Source organism: Melozone crissalis, unplaced genomic scaffold, assembly GCF_028551555.1.
Source record: "Melozone crissalis strain CALT ecotype California unplaced genomic scaffold, PUWL_Pcris_2 ptg000005l_1, whole genome shotgun sequence".
Taxonomy (NCBI): Eukaryota; Metazoa; Chordata; class Aves; order Passeriformes; family Passerellidae; genus Melozone; species Melozone crissalis.
The window spans coordinates 39,052,091-39,078,852 of record NW_026535783.1 but is presented as its reverse complement, the minus strand read 5'-3'; the positions used below and the strand labels follow the sequence as shown (position 1 = coordinate 39,078,852).

General features: G+C 40.0%; 1 protein-coding gene across 9 annotated transcripts in view; it reads left to right on the top strand.

The window, feature by feature from the left end:
* CEP78 (centrosomal protein 78) overlaps positions 1-26,762 on the top strand; it is a 52,665-nt gene that overhangs the window by 5,070 nt on the left and 20,833 nt on the right. For 4 of the 9 annotated variants that reach the window (XM_054288693.1, XM_054288634.1, XM_054288704.1 and 1 more), the window contains 4 exons: positions 12,581-12,722; positions 25,143-25,419; positions 25,632-25,807; positions 26,422-26,494. In XM_054288693.1, coding sequence (XP_054144668.1) covers positions 25,167-25,419; positions 25,632-25,807; positions 26,422-26,494 — 502 coding nt within the window. In that variant the 5' untranslated portion in view covers positions 12,581-12,722; positions 25,143-25,166. The other 5 variants (XM_054288658.1, XM_054288649.1, XM_054288666.1 and 2 more) reach the window with 5 other exon arrangements.

Below are 26,762 nucleotides of genomic sequence, written 5' to 3'. Positions count from 1 at the left end.
ATCAATATATTTTGCACATTACTACCAGATTTTCTAATGAAAATCATAAGCAAATGCATGAGCGATAAGTGACATAAGGATAAAAATTATGACCCAGTCAATTGTGTTTTCAGATGAGCAATTAAATTATTTTTATTGATATATATAATTTAAAAACATTATAGCAGAAGCCCATCATGAGATTGTTTCAAGTATTTATGGTTTTAAAGTGAATGCAGAGAAGGATCTTAAGACAGCAGGTAATCAGTGTTTTCCTCTAAGTGGAAGTACAGTAATAAGGGAAGTATCTTTCTTTCTCTGTATGAAAATCTATTAGAAAAGCTTGTGGTACTTTAAAAAAATGGTCCTCATTAAGTCTTATATAAAGCCATCACAAATACTTGACAGAAGTAGTATTTCCACAGAAGTATTTAAAGTAATGGAGAAAATTGAGTTGGAAGACAGCAAAATAATTGGCTTCCATTTAATACTTTAGGAAGTAGTGAGCAGGAATCAAAGCACTCAGTTACAAACTGAAGTAAAAATGTGGGTTGAATTGTATAACTATAATTACAGTTATATAAATTCAGTTATACCTATAACCTCAGATAGCCAGATAGTATGTTTCTTCAATCAGTATGGGATGACTCGTGAATTTGAATTTGGGCAGAAATAGAAATAACTCTTGTGCCTGTGATGTAGAGCTAATAGTAGATTACTGTTATTATTCCCCTGCAGTTAACATGGAATTTAGATAGTGCTCTATACTTTTAAGGAAGATTGGTGAATCTATAATAATATTTAAGGGAATTACAGAAATTCATTAGTAGGGAAAAGGATAACGTTTGTTTCATTTGTCCTAAGAGACAGAGAAGAGAGACTTTTCAACACTTAGAAAATTCTGGTTTGGACATATAGAGAATTTGATAGAGTTCTAAGATTGTTTAAATACCACTTTGGATAAAATACATGCATTACCCTGGTGTGGGTATAATTGTGAAGCAAGCTGTCAGGGTACTGTATTTCTATGGGACTGCTTACTAATCTGGTTGTATTTTGAATTGTGGGTTTGCATTGCCTTACATAGAATCTAAATAAAAATCCTCTGAAATTTTGGTTTTGTTTTGATTGAAAGAAGATAATTTTTTTTACTCCAAAATAAAGAGTGTTTAACAGAACTGAGACTTTGAAGAGACTAGGAAATTTTCAGAAAAATCAGTGGTTAAATTTTAGTTTGAATACTGAGAGTAATAGATGTATTTTGAATTATATAGGATATTCAAATCTCTTGTATTTGTGAGGGAAAACTTTTGTCATTAACACCTGCTTCTGCTAAGAAACTAGTCATAAATCTGAGATTTACAAGAAAAGAAAAAAAGCTTTGAGCTCCCCCTACTGTTCTTTCCATCCAAAAAGATGGAAAACCTGAATTTTGTTTTGATGGGTAAAATATCAGTCAGATAGAAGAGAAATTTAACAACACAGAAGTACTATTTTAAGTTTCTGATAATGTTCTATTAACAGTGGAGAGAACCCAAGTTGTTAGAACTCTTAAGGTTTTTGGCATTCACAGCATAATGTGCATGACAATGTATACCTTCATATACAATAGTTTTCCAAGTTTCCTGTGCAAAGATATGATTTAGTGTTTGTATATGCATACGCTTAATCTTGTTCCCTTTACATGAAATTGGTGGATCATAGAACTTATTAAATATTGGCATATTCATACAAATTATTAATTTAATTTACTTTTCCAGAAAGCTTTCAAAAAGCTATTATTTATTCAGATAAGTGATTTGGGGACTCCCACTGCAATTTTTAATGAATTACTACTTTTAAATCTAATTTTTGAGTTCTTTTACATTATTTCCATTGCAAGTTATAAAGAGTACTTTAAGAACTAAAATTCTGAGCGATGTACTGATTGACATAACAAATACTTTTCACTGAAAGTGTTTAATCTCATAATGGCCAGATTTGTCTGTAATGTATAGTTTATGAGTTCATCATCAGTGCTCATGATCAAAGCACTTTTTATCTGTTTATTAGTATTTCTTTGTTAAATAACACTTAATTTTTTCCAGAAAAAAAATCCGGTCTTTGCACAAAGGCTGAGCTTTATTTGGAGTTATGTGCTTTCATTATTTTAACAACTGAAAAATATTAATGTACTGATTATTTCAAGTCTTGTTATACCCATTCTCATAAAGAGTCTCTGCTAGTCTCATTATAGATGACATTAAGGTGGTAGCATTGTAACAAAAAAAAAAGTCAAAATTCTCTCTAGTGTATCATATATGTATTGGTACTTCTCCTTGATTTTCCCTATGGAGTTCAAAATTCTTCTAATGAAATAATCTTTCTTTTTTACCATTATGATTTCCAGAAAGTAGTTAAAGTAACCTCTATTTCTTTGGCCTGGTAACACCAAATACCATCTGTTCCACTTAGAGGTGTGGGGTGAGGTGAAAATGAGCTGGTGCAGGGGTCTTGCTAAATTTTGGTGAGAAAGGCCCAACAACCCCAACCACAAGTGGCTTAATAAAGTTACTTCAAAAAGACAGGCTGAGAAGAGGGGTAGAGATAGCAACATCTTACATCTCCTCAGGTGATAGGCACTCCATGAAGCATTGAACAGTGCCCCAGTGGATTTTCCCATGGCACACTGCACAGAGCAGATCCTGTCTGGGGAAAGAAACTCACCCTTTCGGTCATTTGATATCATCTATAATTTCCTTACAAGAAAACAGGTCTGTTTAAGGGCAAGTCCATGCAGGAGATATCATGGCAGTGCTGAGCAGGAGCTGCCCGCAGGCAGCTGCCTGTGCCATCCCATGTTAGTTGCAGTGTACAGCTGTCTCCCAGTCAGGATCAATGCATTCCATCCCTTGATCCCTATACAGTTTACCTTTCCCAAATATATGTTGTAATTTACAAATCGTATTAATAACATGGCATTCTCAAGTGCAAGTTCCAATAGGAGAAATGTGGCCTTTGCAAGATTACCAGCTCCTCAGGTTTAATGTCTTCCATAAGGATCCCAGTACAGTATCTACCTGCACTCTTTTCAAGGATCACATTGCTCCTTTGTGATAGTTTATGAGAAAATAAACCAGTAAACCAAAGTGATTGATTTTTGATGCCACTTCATGGTCTCATTAGAGAGACAGCACTCCAAGATTCATGAAGACATTTGTTTTTACCCTCAGATCGTTCACCATTTTTCTGTTCCCTACATTGTCTAGAAAAGGGCAATGAAGCTGGTGAAGAGTCTAGAGGTAAGTGATTTGAGGAGCAGCTGAGGGATCTGGGGTTACTTAGCCTGGAGAAAAGGAGACTTGGGGTGACCTTATCAGCTCGTAAAACTACCTGAAAGGAAGCTGTAGCCAAGTGAGGTCGACCCCAGGCAATTAGGATGAGAGGACAGTCTGAAGCAGGGACCAGGGAGGTTCAGGCTGGACATTAGAAAGAACTTCTTCACAGAAAGAGCTGTTAAGCACTGGATCAAGCTGCCTGGAGAGGCTATGGAGTCATCCATCCCTGGAGGTGTTTAAGAGAAGACTGGATGGGGCACTTTGTGCCATGATCTACTTGACAGGGTAGTGTCTGGTCAAAGGCTGGATTTGATAATCTCAGATTATTGATTAATCTAACTGATTCTGTGATCAAGGGATGTTCAATTTAACTGCAGTTTTAATTCTTTTTTCCTGCTGTTTACATGCTCAATTAATCTTCTTTCACTTTAATGATTACTTTTGCTCTGTCTTTTCCTTTATGAATTGAATAAAACAGCTCCATGGTCTTAACAAAAGATTTATCAAGTCCTACTTGGAGGCTTACATTGGATACAATATTTCAAACAGCTGACCATGCTGAGAAGAGCCAGTTCTAGCAGTGAGCTGAGAGTATTATTTGTTGCTAGAATTCTATGTTATAAAATGTAGCTCCTACTGTTTGTTTAATCTGTTACATTCCCATTTTGTCTCCATCCTTTTATTTGACTGCTTTGTTCATGTTGCATATTTTTATGCTTTAGTACCACATCTGTTTTGTCATGCATATGGATAGACTACAAGCATAAACAGTTTAAGAGTATATATCCTTTTTTTCTGTAATTCTATTTAGTGTCCAGACCATTGGGATTCCAGTCCTAGTGGATAGTAGTTGTAAGAAAAAATCATATGCAAAGCCCTGTGTGCTAATACAGGTATTTCAACCACAGAATTTCTCTCTACAGGTATGTTTTCTTCCCTCTGCTATATCAAATCCTTCCATCTATTCACATAGACCGCACAGAAAGGAGTAGAACTCAGTTTGGAGAAAATATCAGCCACACTCCCCATAAGAGTGTAACTCATTCCAAATTTACATGCACCACTATTAGTGAAAGGTCACCATGAGTTATCAGTTCCCTTGTTACTAAACAAATATGACTTGTTTCATTCAGGACATTGTTTCCTTAGTGAATATTTGGGATCTATTTTGCTTCTGTCTCTCCATTTTTTTGGTATCTATTTAGCACCTACTGATGCCTTTTTCTCTGGTCCTAGAAATATGAGCCAGACACAGGGAGATCAAAAGGGGTTATCCTTTATATAAGGATCCTCAGGTACCCAATTCACCAGCTGGAAAATGCTGAAGATGCACACCCTGCATAATGCAAGAATCCCCAATTAGATGCGTGCCTGGTGAAGTCATGCCCCTGTGCTCTGGTATCTTCTAAATCGTCCCCCTCAGATGAGGCCTAAGCTCTGTAAAAAATATGTCTTGAAGAGCTGGTCTCAGTCTTGGTTTCTAAGGATAGCATTGGGGTCTTGGAATGTGTTTTGTCCTTCTCCCTAGGAAAATACTCAAGTTAAGTTACAAAAGTAGACTATAGAGCTACAAATATTTGTGTAAAGAATATAGAGAATATATAAAAGAAAAAATAGCAAAAATCAATATGGCGTTATTTCCGCACTTTTTTAGAGACTAACAAGACTATCTTGTCTAGTCTCTACTCTGTATGTAACCACAGCACCAGTTTACACAGCTGGCTATCCCACTAGTTATTGTGATTATACAGATGTCAATTATAACTACAGCTATTATGAACAATTCTTTTATCCAGGCCCAGTTTGGTAACCATGAGGTTACCATCTGGTCCGCATAAGAACAGTGGTATTAATAATAGCACATAAATAGCACATAATTGTGCAGCCAGTATGAAATGAGAGCCATTGTGTTCTGCACAAACACAAGACATACCATGGATTTCTTCCTGTAAGACGGAAATTGCATCTAGAGTCTGCCATTAAATATATTCAGTAATGGCTAAGATGTTTATAACTGCCCTCTCCAGCTTGATTATTCTGAAAGAGGGAATGAGAGTTCTGATTATATCATGGAGACATTCAATGACATTCAATGTTGGGACTAACAAATCTTTTCCTCGTCCCATCTGGATTTTCAAATAGATCAGATATTGTTATATTTGGATTTACAGCCCAAGGGCACAAACCTGAGCTTTATCTCTGGGCAGGATTTTCCAGGCCTTATTGTCACATATCCAATACCACTCTGTCCTAAGTGGTAGAACTAGTCTCCGTGATGTCAATTCCATTTTTCCTCACAGTTCTTGGGCTTATTTTTTCCATGAATCTAGTCTTATGGCAGTATGAAGGGAGAATGGTCTTTCCTATGGCGTTTTTAACTGCACAAGGAACTGTATCGTTCCTGTGATCTATTAAACTGCTCAGGGGTATAGGAGGCAGAAGAGTCTTACTGACTTGTTACCACCTTTTGGTACAGTTTGCTTCCATTAAAACACCAATCAGTGGCCAGTTACTACTCTCATTGAAAGGCAGCAATTGAGTATAAATCCAGTAATTGTTCTTATTGGGAGCTTTGGATACATTTTGGACTAAAGTCCCATACAAATTGTTGGGCCAACCCTGAGTCACAGTTTCATCAGCAAAGCAATTTCCCATTTGGGGACTTGTTTTCCTTTTTTGATGACCTCTGCAATGCATAATAGCTACCTTTGAAGGCTTCCAAATACTCTTAATTCACACTTAATTTCATTACCTTGAGGAGTTATAGCCCTCTCTCCTTTCAAAGGGGTCCATGGGCATAGACAACACTAAAGACATGTTTGGAATCAGTCCATATATTCACCTTCTTTCCCTGAGTTCTAGAGCTCTTGTCAGTGTAAGGAGTTAAATCAGATCTTCAGTCACCTTACCCATGGTTGTTACTGTGTAGCTGTCATTTGCTTACCATTTCTCATGAAGCTACTTCCATTCTGTATGCAGTTCCCAGTCTGGATTCTCCAGAGGCACGTCCTTCAGGTCTGGTCTGCTGGAATAGGCCTCTTCTATTATCTGTGAACAGTCATGCTCAGGCATGATGTAAATTAATGTATATAACAAAACATTTCAGGATTTACAACAGATGTTGTTTTTAGGGTAACATCATCCTATTCCAACAACACTGAGTGATACTTAAGCATTCTGCTAGGAGATAGGCAGTGTCCTCCCTTATGTTCCAGTACAGTGATCACTGTGTGGGACACATACTTGAATTTGTGCCCAAGGGTGGCTTTGTGGGCTTCTTGTATCAGGATGACAGTAGCTGCCACACCTTTCAAACACCCAGGCCACTCCTGACTAACCTTGTCTAGCTGTTTTGAAAAGTAGGCCACAGCCTTTTGTTGATCTCCAGGGTTTTGCACCAGTATCCTCAGAGCAATATTCAGTCACTCATATGTGAAGAATTCAAAAAGGTTTACTTAATTCTGGCAGCCCCAGAGCTGGGGCTGACATCAAGGAACGTTTCAGCTGCTGCAGCCCTTGTGTTCTCTGTCCACATGATGGTTCCCTTTTCAGCTGCCTTAAGGGCTCCATTCAGAGGTTTTACCAGTAGTACATAATTTGGTATCAATAAGCAGAACCAATCTACCATTACCAGGAAGGCTTGCATCTCTCTCACAGTGTGGAGCTCTGGAAGTGTCTTCTTTTTGTTCTCTGCTGAGTTGTTGATGTCCATGGAATATTTCTAGCCCCAAGGAGACTACTGTTTCCCTGGCAACCTATGCCTTCTCTTGCAAGACTCTATACTCACTTAGTTCCAGAAAGTTCAAAAGACTTACACTGAGTTGGATGCAGTCAGCTTGTGTTCTAGCTGCAATTCAGATATCATCAACATATTAAAGAATAACTCCTCCTGGTTCCTGTCTTCTCCAGTCCTCCAGTTCCTTTGCGAGCTGGTTTCCAAATATTGTTGGGCTGTTTTTGAAACCCTGGGGTAGAACCATCTAAGTGAGCTGGGTTTTCCTCCCTGTCTCAGGATTATCTCACTCAAAAGCAAACAGTTCTTGGCTATTCTTATGCACAGGAATACAGGGAAAGGCATCCTTGTGATCTAAACAGTGAACCACCCTTAAATCATCTGTCAGCATGGTCAAAAGAATGTAGGGGTTTGCCACAACTGGATATATATCTTCTGTTATTTTGTTAATTTCTCTTAAATCCTGCACTAATCAATAACTCTTACCATCAGCCTTCTTTACTGGAAGAATGGACGTGTTGTATCTGGATTCATATTCCACTAATAACCCAAATTTAACAAACTTCTTAGTTATAGATTCTAATCCCCTATGGCCTTCTAACTTCAAAGGGTGCTGTTTCTGCCTTGCCATTGTAGACCCTAATTTGAGTGTAATACAGGCTCAGCTCTTTTGCATGTCCTGGGAAAATCATTGGCCCACACTATTAGAATGACAGCATCTTCAACTTCTTTGAAGATGAAGATGGGAATTTTGGGATTTGGGAATTTTGCCATAATTTTCCTGTAAGAAAATAGCTGCTTTGACAAATTTAGTTTTAGGAATTATAACTTTCACTCCCACCTTCTTTGGAAAATGTGATTTCTGCTTCTAATTTCTACAGTAAATACGTACCTATTAATGGCTTTGAGGTGTTTGGCTTTTTGGCTTATAGAGGAATTGGTAAGCCACCCAGTTTCCTAACTTAAATTTTGAAGGTCAGAAGTGTGGGATCTCAGCACATCAGCCCTGATGTGCAGAGACACCGAGAAAACCCTTGGGGGGCTCGGAGGTCCTGGAATGTTGCCAGAAGTGTCTGGTGGCTGGACTTTGATCCTGCACAGGAGACGACACCTGTATGAGGATGGGAGGATCACACTGGGATAAATGGTGAAGGGATAGGTTAATTATAGAGTGAAACACAGGTTTCAGAATTTCGGTACAGGGGGGTCTAGAGAAGTAAGATGGAGGAATTGGGGCGTGTCCTGTCCTCCTTCTTCTTCTTCTTGGCCTCCATCTTCTGTGGTGGTGGTGGCACTTTGGGATTGGTTCTTACTAAAAGTGCACTTGTCAATAAGGGTGAAAAGTATTGGGGAAAATAGGTAAATATCTTATATGTAGTTTTGGGTTTAAAGATACTGCCCGAGGGCAGTCAGTGTGTCCATGGCTGACATGCTGTGCAGACCTCTGTCGGGCCGAGAGAAAATCTTGTAGATAAAAACTAATAAACACTGAAGACCGAGAAAAAACCTGAAGACTCTTTTCATCCTTTGGAGCGCGGGCTGTCCCAAGGCCTCCCCGAGCCTTTCCAGGCCATCAAAACAGCCGAGAAAGAGACACAGAAGAAAGGCCTTGTTTCACTGACCCTGTGGAGGCCCTGTGGCACAAATCCCATTTAAAGTACCTTGACTCAGTTTCCCTTTTAAAGTATTTAACACAGAATATGTTCCACTGTATTTACCAAAATTCAACATCCTCTTTCCCCAGCTTAACTATAACCAAAGATTGTGCTGGGCGGGATAGTCCCTTCAGTCCACATCAGTTCCCATTCACAGCTAATTCAGGTATTGGGAGTACCCTTTGTCTAGAGGAAGAGTACTCCTTTTCAACACATTAGATGACTTTCCCTGATCACCCCTTCTGTTCTGCTGGCATCTATTCCTGTCTGTTGAATCTCTATTTTGATGTATCCTCCAGGCTGTATTCAACAATTTACCTATGTCACGCATCTCACCCATCTTTGACAGCTTATTCTTTATGCCATCTGCAGATTGGCCTATAAACAAATAAGCCAGGTGGGTTTGCTCTGCAGGTGCCTTGAGGTCCAGATTTGTGTGTTTTCATGCAGCCTCTTTAAGCCTACTCAAGAAGTCTGTAAGGGTTTTATTTCTGGTTTGGGTTTGTTTTTTTTTTTTTTTGGTTTGTTTGTTTGGTTTTTTTTGTTTTGTTTTGGTTGGTTGTTTGGTTTTGTTTGTTTGTTTATTTTTTGTGCCTTCATATAATTTCGACCAAGTCACTGCTTTAGGAATGGCATATTTTAGGCCAAGTACTATCCAATTCTGATAACATTTTAACTTTGCCATTTATTCTGCCACATAAGGGTCCCACCCTTGGTCAGTTAAAAGAAAAACTATTGTTAACTGGCCGTTGAAGATTTCCAGCTGTAATTAGAGTCTCTGTAGAAGATATAACAGCCTTATCAACCATCTCTTTTTCTGTTTCATCTAATAATGTGTCTAGCATTACATTCAGATCACTCCAATCTGGGTTTTGTGTCTTGACAGCCCCATTAACAAGATTAGCTAGCTTCTCTGGATTGTCTCTTTATCGTCCAAGTGAGGCTTTCCACTGTTGCAGTTCTACCAGAGAAAACAGTGTTTTTATGAAAATTACCCTTTTGATTCCCAACAGCTCAGCCTAAAGGTGCTTGTATGGCAGACTCTTCCCTTTCTGACTCCTCCTATTTAGATCTGATATGTTTTGCTACTGAGTCGGGTGTTTCCATGGCCTCTTGGGCTGCTTTCCCCCTTTTCCTTCTCACTAGAGTGGCTGCAGCAGCTTTGCCCTCGGTTTCATTTTCCGAGGAGCTAGCTATCTGTGTGGGAAGCACCGCGCTCACTTCCAGCGCATGCTGTTCCGCGGGGTGTCACCGGGGCTGAGGGCCGGCCGGGGCCTGCTCCCGCGGCGCTGCAGCTCGCCGGCCGAGCCTTGGCCCGTCTCTGCCCCGTCGGGCCGCTCGGGGGCTGTGGCGGCCCTGCCACTGTCTCCGCTGCTGTCACCAGAGCCGCGGCGGGCACAGACGGCGGTGGCAGCTCTCCTGCCCACCCCACCAGTGTAGGGGACAATGGGGGCGGCAAGGGTAGATGCTGCTCCCCCCTCCCCGCGCAGAGCGGAGCCGCCAGATCGACATCAGTCATGGCGAGCTTACCAACACAGACCGGGCTAGCAAGAGGCTCCTCCTTCTTATCCTTTACTCTTGAAACCATTGCAAAACAGCCTTCTCCAGGTTCATATGCATCTTCTCTGAGACCAAAGTTTTGATGATTCTGTTATTAATTCACTTTCTAGACTGACAAAGTGAGGCCATGCCCCTCCTCCTTCTAATTTTTGGATCAGCCAGATTTCTGTACAAAGTCGATGTAATTCTTTCGTGATAACAGGCATTCTCCTGCTTGCCAGGAAATGCCAATGTTTTAATATAAAATCTAACACGGAGTCATAGGCTATGTGCATGCCTTTGTTGGAAGATACACATCCCATGTTCTTACTTATAAAAAGAAAAAAAAATGCTGAGAAAAGAGCTACTAGCTGCAGACTCTGACCCGGGATTTGAACACACACTTTCCACTCCCAAAGCAAATTACTAAGCTTTGTGCAATCCTTTTGGGAATTCAATATAACCACCTTCATAAACACGTGGAGTTCAAATTTACAGGAAACCATTTTTGGTTCCACTGCTGGAAGCAGAATCTAGTATCTAGCTGCTTGACTGGTCAGGGACTTTTTTGATGTTCCAGCTTAATGTGTCTGCTCGTGGGCTATTTATTCACCATGTAGGGGGCACATGAATTCAACAGACTCTGTGCCCCAGGTCCCTGTCTTCTTTAGAATCCTTTTCCAAGGTATTTTATCACAGCTTTTAATTTGTATTTATCTTCTTGGAACCTAGACAGTTACTTCGATCAATAGAATTAGCTACCCAATATTAGCTACTCAATATTAGCTACCCAATATTAGCCAGACATTGTCTAAAACCCCAAATCAACATTTTTCTGCTGGTCAGGAAAATGTATGAACACAGTTGAGTGCACTGACTTAGTTCAGTGCTTGCATTCCTATTTTGGTAGTAGAGAAAGGCATTTTCTCTCTACAGTAATTACAGTAGCATCATCAATATGGATAATAACTTTGATCAATTTGAGTAAAAAAAAGCATCTCTTATTACCAGACATGAGAAAAAATTAAAAGTTTAACAGTTATTATTACCTCCCTGAAAAAAATGCATCATCCTCCATATTGAAGCTACTGATTTTCCACAAAATTGACTGCTAGTCTGTCAATTTGTTTCATTAACTTTAAAGCTAAAGTTAGAAAGAAAACCTACCTGCAAAGAAAGACTGAAATATGATGGAAGATTTTTAAGGAAATATGGTTCCAAACAAGTATGCCTTCCTTTGGAGTTTTTGAAACAAGTCAGAGGAGAACATTTGATCTTGGGTCAGACAGCATCAGTGTAGTCTTCACAATGATGTCATGTTGTGACAGTGGAATGATTTCATGTTGCTATCTACCTACTTGTGACAAGAGCCATTGCATTCAAACCACTTTTCAGGTGCTTTGATTCATTCCTGCCTTACTGCTCTTTCCCAATTTTCTCAGGATTGCATACTTGCACATCTCTACATGCATCTTCCCAGCTCTAGCTTTCTCTCACTCTTTTTTTTTTCTTTTTTTTTTTCTTTTTTTTTTAATTAATGAAATCATCCCTTGAGAAAATAATAGAGATTCTATTTACTACTCAGTGCAGGATATTCTCTTCTTGTACTTTTTGGGGTAACATGATCTTTTACAACCGTGATGGCAATTGTATGTAACTCATTGTCCAAAAAGATTTTATATAACAAATCAGCCTGCTACTGCATTAATTTGTATATGTTTCATTCACTCTGTTTCTAAATTTGCTTTGCTCCTCTGACCTGGCTAGTAATAGAGTGGGCAGTATTGACTTTCACTACCAATTGCTCTATACTGTCCCTGGTGATGCTGTTCCAGCAGATATCCATTTGCCTCTGTTATACAGATATTAAGTTATCTTTAAAGGTATATGGCAGTTCTGGCTTAGAGGTGGTATTCCCCCGTTTAATATTCCCACTAAAAAAAAGAAAAACATATGCTTCTCCCTTTTCCTTTCATCCAACTGGAGGCACAAAAGGCAAAGATCATGGGTTAAGAACAATTTACAGCAATGAGATAAGAGAACAAACAGTCACTGCAGCAATATTAATAATAGAAGTATACAAAACAGTGTGATTCACATGCAAAAATGCTCACTGCAGACCCCATGACAATTAACACAAGGTGGCTTCTGCTACATTTTCTCAACTGGAAGAAACCCCATCTTGCCAGAAGAGAGTCCCTTTACCCTGCCCTGTCAATTATATCAGGTCATAGAGAATAACCTTTTTGTCTTAGCCATGCTCCTCCTAGCTACCACAAAATTTAATCCTGTCTTGGCCAGAACCAGAACAATGGCCAATTAGAAACTATATTTTTGGAGTTGTTCTTACTTTTCAGAAACTTCAAAGACTGAGAATCCTGTATGACTTACATTTTCCCAAATACAGGCACTGGTGTTGCCTCATGCAACTTGACGTGGGAGGAGGAAGGGGAGCTGAGGATGAAGGAGTGAAGTTGAAGCTGGGAAGAAAAGGGGTAGGTAAGTGTCTTTGAGTTTTACCACCAAGAAAATTAATCTTTCTCAAGATGAGTCTCTTTTACCTATGATAATCATCAGTAAGCTGTAACTCTGTCTTTATCTCAGCCTATGAGCTTTTCTGTCTTATTTTATCTTCCCTCGTTGTGTGTAAGAGTAGTGAAAGAGCACCTGTGTAGGATGGGTGTCCAGCAGTTAGTCAAGGTCAATACAACATGTACAGCATGGGGGCCAAGTGGACTAAAACTTGAGCCTTTGTTAGACTTTTAATGTGGTAGTGTCAAATGAGCTGGCACTATATCCAACAACTAAATAATTTAAATAATGACTAAAAATTCCAGCATCGCCATGTCGTTAAACTTTAAAATGCATCAGAAACAATGTCAGTATAGTTTATATCTGCAGTGTTGTGCTGGTTCTCCTAGCAAGCTGGAGATCTGAATTTGCTACATATTGGTGCTCAATAATGTAAAGAAACTGATCTATTAATAACATTACATAAAATACACCAAAAGGTTTTTCATACAGTGGATTTATATTCAGCAGTTAACACATGGTGGAGAACACACAGAAATGCCTTTCCTAGAATTACAGAATCATAAAATGGTTTGGATTGGAAGGGGTGGACATGGCTGCCTGCTCTGTGCTGCAAGTGCGCATTGCTGGGTCATGTCCAGCTCCTCATTCACCAGCACCCCCAAGTCCTTCATGGCAGGGCTAGCCTTGATCCATTCTCTGCCCAGCTTCTATTTTACTAGGGATTGCACTGGACTGGATTCCTCTTTGATATTTTTCTCTGTCGGTACAAAGATTTATGTATGACTTCTCTAGAGAAAAATGAAACTGGGTGTTCAAGCTGAATAAGCTGAAAGCAGGGAGAAAAGGCCATGAAATGACGTTGAGCAGAACAGGGGGAAAAATGAGTGAGAAAAGAACAATCTACTTCCAGACTGTGATATTATTGGCAGTGAAATCCAAGGGAAAAAAAACCCCTTACTTGTTTAGGCAATTCTTAAGGACCATCAAATAAATACCAGCTTAAAACAAAGACACTTTATTCTATTTAGTCCTACTCCTACATTTCTATACTCCTAGTCTTCTATATCTATTCTCTCACTTCTTCATTCTATGTCTCCTCCTACCTCCATGTGAACTGAATGTGATGCTGGATTTTGTCCTTTAACACTTTCCAAATGACCCTAAGATTGGCTGGGTGCCAGAGTACTTTTTTTTCTGAGCTGGACAAATGTTTTGGTAATTTAATATATCACTACTGTGAAAATGGGTTTTTCCTTGCCTACAATTTTGAAAAAAATATTACTTTTCTGGGAAAATTGGATGTTTTTCTTGTTGTTTTCTAAATGCTATCAACCATATATACATTTTGGTTAATTTCTAAATTCCCAGTCTTCCAATTTTCTATATGACTATCATCTTGAGAAAGTTCAAGCAGTAGTGCAGAACCTTTAGTGAATCAAGTGAGTTTTCTTACTGTAATAGACAAAGTCTCCTTATCTAGTTTTTGTTCAGTTTTTAGTTTGGATTCTATAGAATAATGCCAGCTCTTACTTCTGAAAAACTTCACTCCTCCAAGGCTTTTAAACAATAATATTAAAATTTTGCTATAGTTTTTTTACTTCACCCCAACTGCCTCATCTTGCCAAAACAGTGTTATTTCAGGCTCTTTTAATAGTTAAGAAATGTTAGATGAATATTGTATGACCTCTAGAACAGCATCGAGCACAGTATTAAAATCCTCTGTAAATAAAAAGAAGGTAAATCTTCCCTGGAAGAGAGCTAATAACCAGAAAATTTGTTATTATATGTATTATATGAAGAAAAGTGATTCCATATTAAAAACCATTTTTGTTGTCATTTTGTCTTTTTCTTCTTTCTGAAAAACCACTACCACTGAACTCAAACAAATGGCTTTTCATAAAGTATAGGCCAAAGATGAAGACTACCACAGAAGAGGTATTTCTTTCAACAAAATAGGTGTTCATGGGAGCTTATTATTTTTGAATGAGGAAGCATAGGAAAATTTGGCACCAAAAAATTATTTTACTCAGAATGCAAAATACACTAAGACATGATTAGATGCTTTTATAATGCTTAACTCAAACTTCAAGCTCAAAAGGGAGTTCTAGGAATTGTCATTGATTATCAGCTAGTTGTGCTTTAGCTGCTGAAAATGCCATTTGAATGCTGACATTCACCAAAAGGTTGCTGAAAATAGGTCAGAATCCATCCTATTTGTTCTAAATTTAAATGAGCCTGTGGGCTGCAGGTACAATTTCCATTGCAGTTTTTTCCATGGCAAGAAGTATCTTGTGGACTTAGGGAAAACTCAGAGACTGGGTGACTGAAACAGTCATGTGGTGGAGCAGCTGCTTTGCAAGTAGAAATCAGAAGGACCAGCTCAATTTAGTGATCTTTTAGTTCTCTTTTTGATGGAATGTTGTATCTAGAAGTATAAAATGGTCAATGGATTACCCTGACAGGAAATCTCAGAAAGTATGCAAAAAATTCTGAGTCAGAGCAAGGTCATTTAATGTTGCATGGGCATGTGCTGTTAGCAGAAAATAAGAATTCAATATTGTCCTGGTTCTGGCCAGGACAGGGTTAATTTTTGCAAATCATAAAATGGTTTCGGTTGGAAGGGGTGGACATGGCTGCTTGCTCTGGGTGCAAGTGCGCATTGCTGGGTCATGTCCAACTCCTCATTCACCAGCACCCCCAAGTCCTTCATGCCAGGAGGAAGAATGGCTAGGGCATGAAAATTATTCTGTACCGCCTCACATAATTTTTTCAGATGGAAGGGGCCCTTCTGTTTTGGGTGGCTTGGTGGTAGTGGGGTATTGTTGTGTGGTGAGCAATCATGTTTGAATGGTTTGTCTCTCATACACTATTATTAATATTGTTGCTGTTATTGTTTGTTTTCCTGTTTCATTTGCTGTTTCCAGTAAATGGTACTTATCTCAGCCAGTGATCTTTACCCTTTGAACTTCCAATTCTCTCCAGCCACCCACACAGGGAGGTGGAGGAGAAGGGTAGTGAGTGAGCAGTGCATGGTTTTGACTGCTTCAGTGGGAACACTAAATAGGGGAAAACCATTCCTAAATCATGACAAATATATATTGAGTAAAATTTCGAAAGTAATTAAACTAGTAATGATGGAATGGTGAACAGGAGAACTAAAAGTATTATTGTAATTATGCACTAAATAGTTAATTAATTAATTCCATTTCCTGACTTGGTCCAATCGTACCCAGCATAGCTCTGGCAACTCCAGGTCTGGCAATGGAAGTCATATTAGAACATTTTCTGCCTGTGCTGATAGTTGCCTCTGGTTGGTCTTCTTCTGGTCAAAGGCCACAGCATTCAGAGGGGATACCTGGCTGTTCAGCAGCAGTGCCAATTACAGTAGCTCTCTGGGTGTCTTGCTTCCTTAAAGTGCCTGGGAGATGTTTTACTTCAAAAACTTGGTGTTCTTCAGGCTTTAGAATCCCCTTGCAACATAATCTTATTTGTTAATGTAACAAATCTTGAATGAGGACAGACAATATTCCTCCTTTAAAATTCTATTTGAAAGTATATATTTTTATATATACCTATTTTATTCTATGTGATTGAGTATATTGTTACATACATTTAACCAGCAGATAAAAAACATATTTCTTTTTATAAGTCATTGGTATATCTATCTCTTAAAAGAGCTGTTGACCACTACCCTCTGGATGTGACCATCCAACCACTTATCCTTTTAACAGTCCAGTCACCAAATACATCTCTCTTCCATTTAGAGAGAAGGATGTTGGCAGGACTGTGTCAAAAGCTTAACAGAAGTCCGGATAAATGGCATCTGTAGCCTTTCCCCTGTCCACTGATGTAACGACTCCATCATATACCACTAGCTTGGTCAGGAAGACTGGTCTTTGATGATGAAGTCATGCTGGGTGTCTCGAGTCATCTCCCTGTTCTCCCTGTGCCTTAGTGCAGCTTCCAGGAGGATCTGTTCCAGGATCTTCCCAGGCACAGAGGAGGGGCTGACAGGGTGATAGTTACCAGGGTTCTTGTTTCTGCCCTTTATAAAGATGGGTACAATGTTTCCCCTTTTCCAGTCCCCTGGGACCTCACATGATGGTCATGACTTTTCAAACAGCATGGAGAATGACTTGGCAACTACATCAGTGAAATTGCTCAGAACTCTGGAATGTATCTCATCAGGTTCCATGGATTTATATACATTCAGGTTCCTCAGATGGTCACAAACGTGATCTTTATTTACAGTGGGAGGGACTTTGCTCCCTCAGTCCTTATCCTGCTGTACATCCACTTGAGAGATGTGAGAAAAGACGTTGCCATTGAGGACTGAAAGAAAAATCCTGTTGATTACTTCAGTCTTCTCCTCATCCCTTGATACTAGTTTTCCATTGTTTATCAGGGTCTCTGGCCTTTGTGTTTTGCTTAATATATCTGTAGGAGACCTCTTGTTATTCTTTTCATCCCTTGATAGGTTCAGTTCCAGCTTTGCCTTGGCCTTCCTCACTCCATCCCTACACAACTGAATTTTATCTCTATATGCTTCCAAGGTCACCTATTCTTGTTCCTACTGTCTGCATTTCCTTTACTTTGACCAGCAGTTTCCTGCTCAACCATGCCAGTCTCCTGCCTTCCTTGCATCATTTTTTACTCCTGGGGATTGATAGTTTTTGTGCTCTATAGATTAATTCCATAATGATTTGACAGCTCTATTCCACATCTTTGTCCCTGAGGGCAGCCTTTTAGGGTTGGATGGTCACATCCAAAGGGTAGTGCTCAATGGCTCAGAGTCCTGTGTTACAAGTGGTGTCCCTCACCAGTCCTTATTGGGGCAGCGTTATTTAAGATCTTCATTAATGACATAGACAAAGGGATTGAGTGTTTCCTCAGCAAATTTGCTGATGACACCAAGGGGAGGGGTGCTGTTGCTACATCTGAAGGTGCCATCCAGAAGGACCTGGACAAGCTTGAGAATTGGACCCATAGCAATCCCATGAGATTTAACAAGACCAAGTGCAAGGTTCTGCACCTGTTTTGGAGCAGCCCCTGGTTGCAGCACAGGTTGTGGGATGAACAGATGGAGAGCAGCCCTGGGGAGAAGGACTTAGAGTTGCTGGTGGATGGGAAGTTAGACATGACCCAGCCATGGGCACCCCCAGCCCAGAGAGCCAAACGTGTCCTGGGCTGCATCAGAGCAGCGTGGGCAGCAGGGCCAGGGAGGGGATTCTGCCCCTCTGCTCTGCTCTGCTAAGAGCCCACCTGGAACCCTGCATCCAGCTCTGAGGTCCCAGCACAGGAAAGACATGGACCTATTGGAGAGAGTCCAGGAGAGGCCACCAGGTTGATCAGAGGGATAGAGCACCTCTCCTGTGAGGAAAGGCTGAGAGAATTGTGACTGTTCATCCTGAAGAAGAGAAGACTTTGGGGTGACTTAATCGCAGCCTTCCAGTACCTGAAGGGAGCCTACAAGAAAGATGGAGAGAAACTATTTACAAGAGCATATACTGACAGGACAAGGGGGGATGGCTTTAGACTGAAAGAGAGCAGGTTTAGATTGGATATTAGTAAAAAATCCTTTACTGAGGGTGGTGAAGCACTGAGGCAGGTTGCCCAGAGATGATGCAAATGCCCCATCCCTGTGGAAGTTTTCAAGGCTAGGCTGGATGGAGCTCTGAGCAAGCAAATCTAGTGAAAGATGTCCCTAGGCAGGGGGGCTAGAACTAGATGATGTTTAAGGTACCTTCCAACCTAGACCATACTATGATTTTATAATATCTGACAGCTACCTTAATGAAAACTCATGTTTTCTATCCTTTCTCAGCATTGTTTCTGAAAGTTAGTATATATTTCAAAATTAGTGTATAGTAATTACTACTGTTGCTGTTACTTACTCTGGCAGTTGAGACTGTGCAGATCTGTGTAGTGAATCAGAAGCAAATGACAAACTTTGTGCAATGAAACTGCTGAAATTGTTCCCAATATAGGAGAAAATTTAGGATCAAGGACAGTTAGCTAAAAGCGTGTTCTTTTCCTGCACATAAGACCTTTCAGCTTAACTTCAGAAGGAAAAAAAGATGTTCTTTCACATATGTTATATTACATATTTAATTTATATGCTTATGTGCACAATTGTATATAATTATACATGTTATATATTTTCTTCTCTATACAATGATATATATTGTATGTATGATATTTTATTGAATATATATTATTGCAATGGTCCATAATGTTGTTATTTTTGTTCATGCTGCCTTTCTATATCCTCCATACTCAGTATTTACTTATCTCCTAACTTTAGGGAATTGCATTTCTAGGTGAGTTTTTCAGTGTTGCATCTTGTTACAGTTATGACTTTCAGAATTCATCTAGATAATTTTCAGTGCAACTTTTGGAGGAGTAATCATTTCTTTTCAAAGACTTTTGTATCTAGATTGTTGATATAGTTAAACAGCAATTTTCAAAAAGAGAAAATAAATTTAAAGTAGGAAAAAGGGAGATAGTGAATAACAAGAAGAGACAAAAGGAGAGCAAAGGTTTTCTGTACATATCTGACAGTGAAAGAAACAACAATCTTTTGAGAACACAAGCCAAGCCAGTGGTAGATAAATACAAAAAAAAGATCGATTTCCACTGAACAAGTCCTGCTTTGCATTTCTGTCATTGTTACGTGGATGTGGAGCTTCCAAGGCTACGAAAAGAAGTGCTAATACATGGAATGGAGGGAATCATCAGATTCTGCTGGGAGACAAGAACTGAATCTATGCCTATGCCCCAAATCTTGTCCAACTCAAGATTTCTAAGACAAGGAATATTCAGCACTTTTTCCCTCCTTGGTCCATAAAGTATTTTCTACTTCCATCTTGGCCAAGTTTCCTCTTTCCTTTCAGGTTTTTTGAAGCATATTTTCTTACCATTGCTTCAATTTCTAGTGCCCAGTCCATGTTGCAAGAGGTTTTGTACAATTGAGGATTACCAGAAAAAGTTCTGTCTTCAAACCGAGTTTCATACCTTTTTGGATCCCTTCGTGTGAAAACAATGACTTTTATTTTTAACTTGATGTGCTTTTAGGTTGCCCTGAAGTAGACATTGAAATTCTGCCAGTTTGTCACATTTAGTGTGTGTTGAAGGGTCAAGTCCTGTTACGGTATAATGCAAATAATAAGGAGCACTGGGTACTTATGCAACTATGAGCTTCCAATAAAATATGATAAAGCTATCTAATAATGCCAGAATGAAATAACTATTTCCTCCATGCTTTAAGCAGATTTATGGGCTCTTCCAATACAGCTTTGCTTGATGAACCTTGCTATCTAGGAACAAAGGACCCTCGCAGGCTTCTGGACAAAAGCTATACAGAGCTGCCCTGTCAGCAACTTTTTAAACTTGTCAAATATTTCTGGAAATTTTGTTTTATTCCTTTTTTGCACTTAGCATTCAACCCCACTGGCATTCTGCAGAACAGAGGAAAATAATTTTTAGTTATTTTGTTTTGGAATCAGACAGCTATTTAAAGCCAGCTTGGAAGAAGACTTTAAAAGGCTAGATAGGGGAGTTAAAAAAAAAGAGAAAGGACAGTGTGAAGTGGTTCCTTTAACACATCCTTACTAGGCAGTAAGTGATAATGTGGAAGAACACCAATCAAGTAGGATACCTTCCAGACATCCTCATAAAGTCAAGAGAAAACATCTGCTGCCCACCCACTAACAGGGTAGAGTGCACAGCCCCTTTTTGTCTCCAGATGTCTCCAAGAAAGATAACATTGGTTATGGTCTGAGACTGAGAAATGCTTGTACTGTTGAATCAGATAAAAAAATCAAATTATACATTAACAAAAAAATTCGCAATAGCATATGGCCTAGAAGGATACAGGAAGAAAACAGTGAGAACAAAAATCACTTAAACAAATTCAGCAAAATGATGACTGGCGAAGAAGACATCATTTGCCAAAGTGACAGAATTTGGTCTGTTTGGGACTGTTCTCTCCAGAGACATCTGGTATCTCACCAAATTACTTTATGCTTTTGAAGCTCTAAAACAGCAAAGGGAACTGCCTTTGACTGCAAAAGAAAGTAGTGATTATAGTTGCAAATGCAATACATAGGATATATTCCAAAATAAATGAGATCTCTAGCCAGAGAGAAAACATAAAACAACAGTAAAAATTATGTAGTACATGGGCTCTTCTCCCTGTTCACTGTGCCCTGCAGAGGCTCTGGGTGATGGCTGGCATTCCAGGACTGTGCCCTTTGTTAGGCAGGAGGTCAGTGTGCCTTCAAAGCTCGTTGTTTGGGGCTGCAGCTGTTTCCCACCAGCTAGGGCACAACCTGCAGCCAGTGCAGGACTTCAAGCTACCTGCACTGGGTGTGTTCTGCAACAAGTCTGTGGGCTTTTTGCAAGGCCCACACGTGGGAGACCAGAATGCAGAAGGAGACATCATCACAAGTACCACACAAAGCCTGTGTTTAGGGCCTACTCAATGATTGATATACACAGAACACTTTTGATAATCCTCCCTTTTGGAAGGTGTACCAAAAGCTCTGTGTCATGTATACCAAAATTCTGTGTAGCAAAAAGCCCCCAACCCAATCCAAACAACAACAAAAAAAAAACCCTCAAACAAAACCACCCCCCTACCCCCAAGCTAACAAAACCAAAACCAACCAACCAACCAAAAAAAACTAATCGCCCCAAAACCCCCACCCAAACGTAACTCAAACAAAAAAAAATAGAGTTGCAAATAGAAAACAAATCTAAAGCACTGAATCAAATGCTGAGGAAATGGACACTTAACAGTATTTTTTAAAGAAAACCAAGGTTGGTAGGGAGCAACTTGAAGCAGTTTCTCAGCAAGAATTTGAATTTCAGTTTTGGAGATATCTGTGTAACTAAGTAGCATGAACAATAAACCTTTAAAAGTAAAGATTCTTGAAAATATATTAATTTAATTTTGCTTGAGTTTAGTCTGTGACACCAAGATTTATGGCAAGCACAGGAAATATTTTGTCATACAGTTATGGAAACATTGGTTTTGCCATTTCACTGATAATGGTCCTATGTTTGTTGTCTTTTACATTGAATTCCTCAAATGTCACAGTGAAACATTTGTACAGATGGTGATGTCAGACTTACTGAAATAAGTCTTGTTCTGGTACACTTGATAGCTATTAAGGTGCTTCAGTTGCTTCTGATGTCAGTCAGAGACAGCGAGTAACATTGCATCTGCGTAAACACAGTGTCCTCTGAATGTCCTAGCATCCTGTCTAGTTTCTGTGGAAAGCTCTCTGGAGCTTGCTCACCTTAAGAGTTTAAATCCCGCTGCCTACGAGCAGATTACAAGCACAATCTTTTAAATAACCAAGTTGCTCTTAGTCATCAACCTACAGTAAAAATTTTTCCTAATTAGCTGGTGTCCCTATCCGTGAATGAGCTGCAAGTCCTAGGAGCAGCACCTGGACTCCATTTTGAGTTATTCTGCCCTAAATGTCACACCGTATAATGCACTGTACTGAATGTTAATGAAAACTCTGTGTAACCTAGCAACCTAATGGGAAACACGGCTGTGAAATACGAGTTTGTTACCCTGTTGGACGGCTCAGGCCGCCTGGCTGTGGCTACTGCTGTATATCAAAACGTTTCCCTACCTGTGGAGCTCCTACATCGCGTGCTTTGCTGACGGAAAGCTGAAGCAGTGCCTGCTTTCTTCTAGCACTGCTTCATTGGCTTTTGGTTTGTTTTATGAGTTTGGGGTTTAGGTGGTTTTTTTTTGTTTGTGTTTGGTTTTGTTTCTTGGGTTTTTTTGGGTTTTTGGGTTTTTGTTTGTTTTTTTTGTTTGGTTTTTTGTTTTGGTTTTTTTTTTTTTTTTTTTGTTAGGGTTTTTTTTTTCTGTCTTTGTTTCTGTTTTTGTTTGTTTTTCTTCAGGAAAGGGAAGCGGTACTCTCTTGCGCGGTACTGTTGCTACGTAACACCCCCGCCGTCGCGACGGCCGGGCGCGGCCATTTTGAACGCGGGCGGGAGGGCGGCGGGGCGGCGGCCAATCGGGGGCCAGGCTCGCGCGCCACGCGGCGGCCGCTCCAACGGCGCCGGGCCCAGGCGCGGGGTGCGGGAACGGCGCTCACTGCCGGGTAACAACGGGTAGCGGTGCGCAGTGCCCGGTGACGGCAGGTAACGGTGCGCAGCGCCCGGTGACGGCGGGTAGCGGTGCGCACTGCCCGGTGACGGCGGGTAACGCTGCGCAGTGCCGGGTGACGGCGGGTAACGGTGCGCAGCGCCGATTAGCGGCGCCTAACAGCGGTAACGGCGGGCCCGCGGCGCGGAGGCGGAGCGGGGGGCCCGCGGAGCGAGCCGTAGTCGGTTCCGGGAAGATGGGGCCGTCAGGGCCGGGGATGGCGGGGCTGTTGTGGGCGCGGGAGCGACCCTGCTGATGTCTGTTCTGGGCCGCCTCTGGCGAGAGCCCTCGAGGTGGTGGCGGACAGCCCAGCCCCCTGGTGATGCCCGCTCAGTGGTGTGCGGTCTGAAGTGATTCCCTGAATCGGTGTCGGTCTTGAGTCGGTGTAGCGTAAAAGCCCCGCTGTTATTACCCCGGTGCTAACCGTAGCTGTCTGTCGCTGGGTGCCGTGTTACATCCTTAAACGCAGTTGTGCACCAGGTCCAGTGACGGGTGCTTGGCCCCGGCAGGGCCCCAGGCCGCGCTTGGCAAGGCGCGCCCGCCCAGGGTGAGCGCGGCTCGGCCTCCCCGTGTGCCCCGCAGGTCGGCGTTGGCCGTGGCTGTTGCTGGCAGTGCTCCTGGGTGCCGTTTGCCCGCCCTGTGTACATTTAGCCAGCGGGTTATTTTAATCGCTACAAACTCACAGGTTCCAGAAAACTCCTTACACGGAGCTGGATTTTTCAGTTTTACTGTGCGCTGTATATTTCTCGTAATTTTTGGCCAGCTAGTGTGATTTCTTGGATCCGTATTGAGTAGATAAGTATCGTCTGTATACATTCTAAGAACCACTCAAGTCAAAGGTGGTATCAGGTTGGTTGCACCTTCAGTGCAGAAGAGTTCAAATTTATATAGTTTTCCTTTTGGAAAGCTTTTGGGTCTGATTAGTTTATTCTTTTTGTCTCTTCCTACAAGTGGGTTAAACTTCAGTGGTAGGGCCAGGAGCTCCTTTCTTCAGTTAGGGGTGGGGTGTTAAGATGTTGCAGTGAAAGCCTCCATGAAAAGAATATTGTTTAAGCTCTGGAGAAAAAAAGGCTAATATTTTGCACATTTATACATTACCAGAAGCCATTGGTGCCTTAAACCTGATGGTCATTTTCCCAACCCAAAGTGTAAGATTATAATTCAGTAATTTTTGTTCCTGTGGCCACAGTGTGGTCATTAAATGCTAGTAAATCAGACCTAAGAAAAGGTAAAAGTGTGTGGAGGAACTGTATTATTAGAATTAATATCTTACTATATTTCCAGTCATTTAGATGCTAACAATATATTACTTTTCTAAATTATGCTTTTACAAATGGCTGTCCTCATGTGTCCAGTATAACTTGTCTTAATTTGACATACAGAATATTTGAGAAGATTGGTTAAAGCTTTCTAGTCTGTGACAATAAGAAAAAAAGTTTGCAATGTGTGATATCGTGTGTGGAATACTTAATGTTGTCCTGAGAATAAATAAATAAATAAATAAATAGATGTATCTTCTAAATATTCTGACAAGTGTCCCTATTGAGACAGTAGAATTACTTAACTCTTAATAGCTATGTCATAGCAGTATTTAGAGATTCTGTTTGGAAGTTAGTAGTGTTATTCTCTGTGGGTACTAAAGTATAACAAAACCTTATGCCTGAAAAGTGCTTAGTGAATTTTACTGGGATATGTATATCCGGTATGCAATAGCAAAGATATTTAGGAAATCAAATTTTATTATGTATGATGATAATTTAGACTTAACTGAAGTAGCAGAGAAGTTCACAACTGGCTCTGTATGTTTCCTTGATGGTGGGTCAGGGAGTGTCCAAGGCTTTTGGGCAGACCTTGATGCTACAAAGTTAAATCTTAAAATGAAAGCAAGATCTCTACAATAGTCAGTACTTAAAGATCTGGGCTTTTGTGTTCTTGTTATACCTGTTAGAGTGAGGAGAATAAAAATACAGATGAGTTGTTTTTTGGTGTTTGGAATTTTTTCCTTAGCCCTTTACTCATGCAACTTTATTTGCGCAGGTAGTAAGCATCATAAGACATAAGGTTTTTAGCTACACATTAAAGATTAGTAAATGCTGGAGAATATCCAGGAACATTTTCATGTTTTGAATATGTGTGTTGAATTGGCACTGTGATGCATGACAGTTATATATTGAAAAAAAAGTTTATGGCTTTTTTCCTCTTTCTTGTTTTAGAGAGAAATTTAGCACATAAAAGAAATGATTGAGTCTGTCAAATTAAGAAGACAGTGCATGCTGGATTTCTTCTCACATTATGAACATCTTTGTGAACTTCAAGGCTCTCTCCCTCTGAAAGCTGTGAAGGCTAACGTGACTCGTGATGCTATTGATCTCATTGTGGATCACATCAAAGCTACTGATTGGGCACCACTTCTGGATGCTCTCAGGCATAATAAGACTTTGGCTTCTATTAAAATAAGAAGTTTACATCAACATGGTCTTGAAGAATCAGGTCTGTATAAAAGATAAGTATGTTGATGTATGCATGTTAAAACTTGTTGCATAAAACATCTGCATGATTGAATACATGGAGGGAGGAATTCTTATGCCTAAGGAATTGCTATAATTTAAGAAAGTACAAAAAACAAGGAAGGTATGATTATAATTGCTTTTAAGCCAATACAGACTGGATTTTACTGATGTATGGTTTTTATTTTTCACTAGGTGTTGAAAGATACAAAACTTACTTTAGAAGGAGAATTCCAGCAACTCTGCCAAAAGACTTGACTGGCCAACTATGCAAAGCTGTGAAAGGCTGTCTCAGTATATCAGATGTACTAAAACATTTAGAACTGCAGGGTTTGCTTCTGAGGGAAAGAGATCTAGCACTTTTAAAAAAGGTGGGAATATAATAGTTGTACAAATACATAGTACATATAGTACAAAATATACAAATTGCCCAGAACAGAGAATAGTAGCAACTAATCTTTACATGTATTTGTTGCAGACAATACATGCAAAGATATCTTATGTAGTCTTTACATATACATAAAGAATGATTCTGCTGAGACTTTCAGCATAACCTGGTCTTAACTGAATGTCTCAGAAACACAAGGCTTACTAGAAAGATCTTAGCAACATCTCTGCCATGTGCTTGAGGTGTACGACAGAGACTTATGACTGAAACCACTGTGCATGTATGTGGTAGAAGGGAATTTGTGGGACACCAAGGAGATAGAAAGTGATCCTCAGATGTGTTACTGGAAAGCTCCAGTTTGCACATGACTGACTTCTGGGGGGGGGGTTGCTGCTGGTTGCCCACAGGCAAGCTTCCTCTGCAAGCTAAAGAAATGAACACACTTAAACTGAAGGTGAATGTTTGCTGGTTTTGACCTTTGTTTGAATCCCCTAGAGTTTCTTGTAAGGAACAGAGGATGAATGGTTTGGTCTTTTTTTTTTTTTTTTTCTTTCATCTTTTCAACCAGGTAACAACGTTGTTTGTTTTATTCTTCAGGGCTTGGCCACAGCTTCATCTCTGGAAAATGTCTCTTTAGCCCACTGTCCAATTGGAGATGGAGGGTTGGAAAGTAAGTTCAGAATCAAAACCTGTAAATATACTTTTCTCTTTTACGTTTCCAAATAGGTACGCAAAATTTTCAGTATTTCCATTCCTGTTATAAATTTGTCTATGGAGATTATAAGAACAATCTTTACTTTATTCTACATAACTCAGTAGCATTTAAAGACTTGAATTTCTTCACTTCAGGCTAGTAAATATATATGCTACTTTATAGTGCTGTTTATACTTTTATCTAAAACAGCATTTGTATTTCTTTACCCTTTCCTGATTTGTTT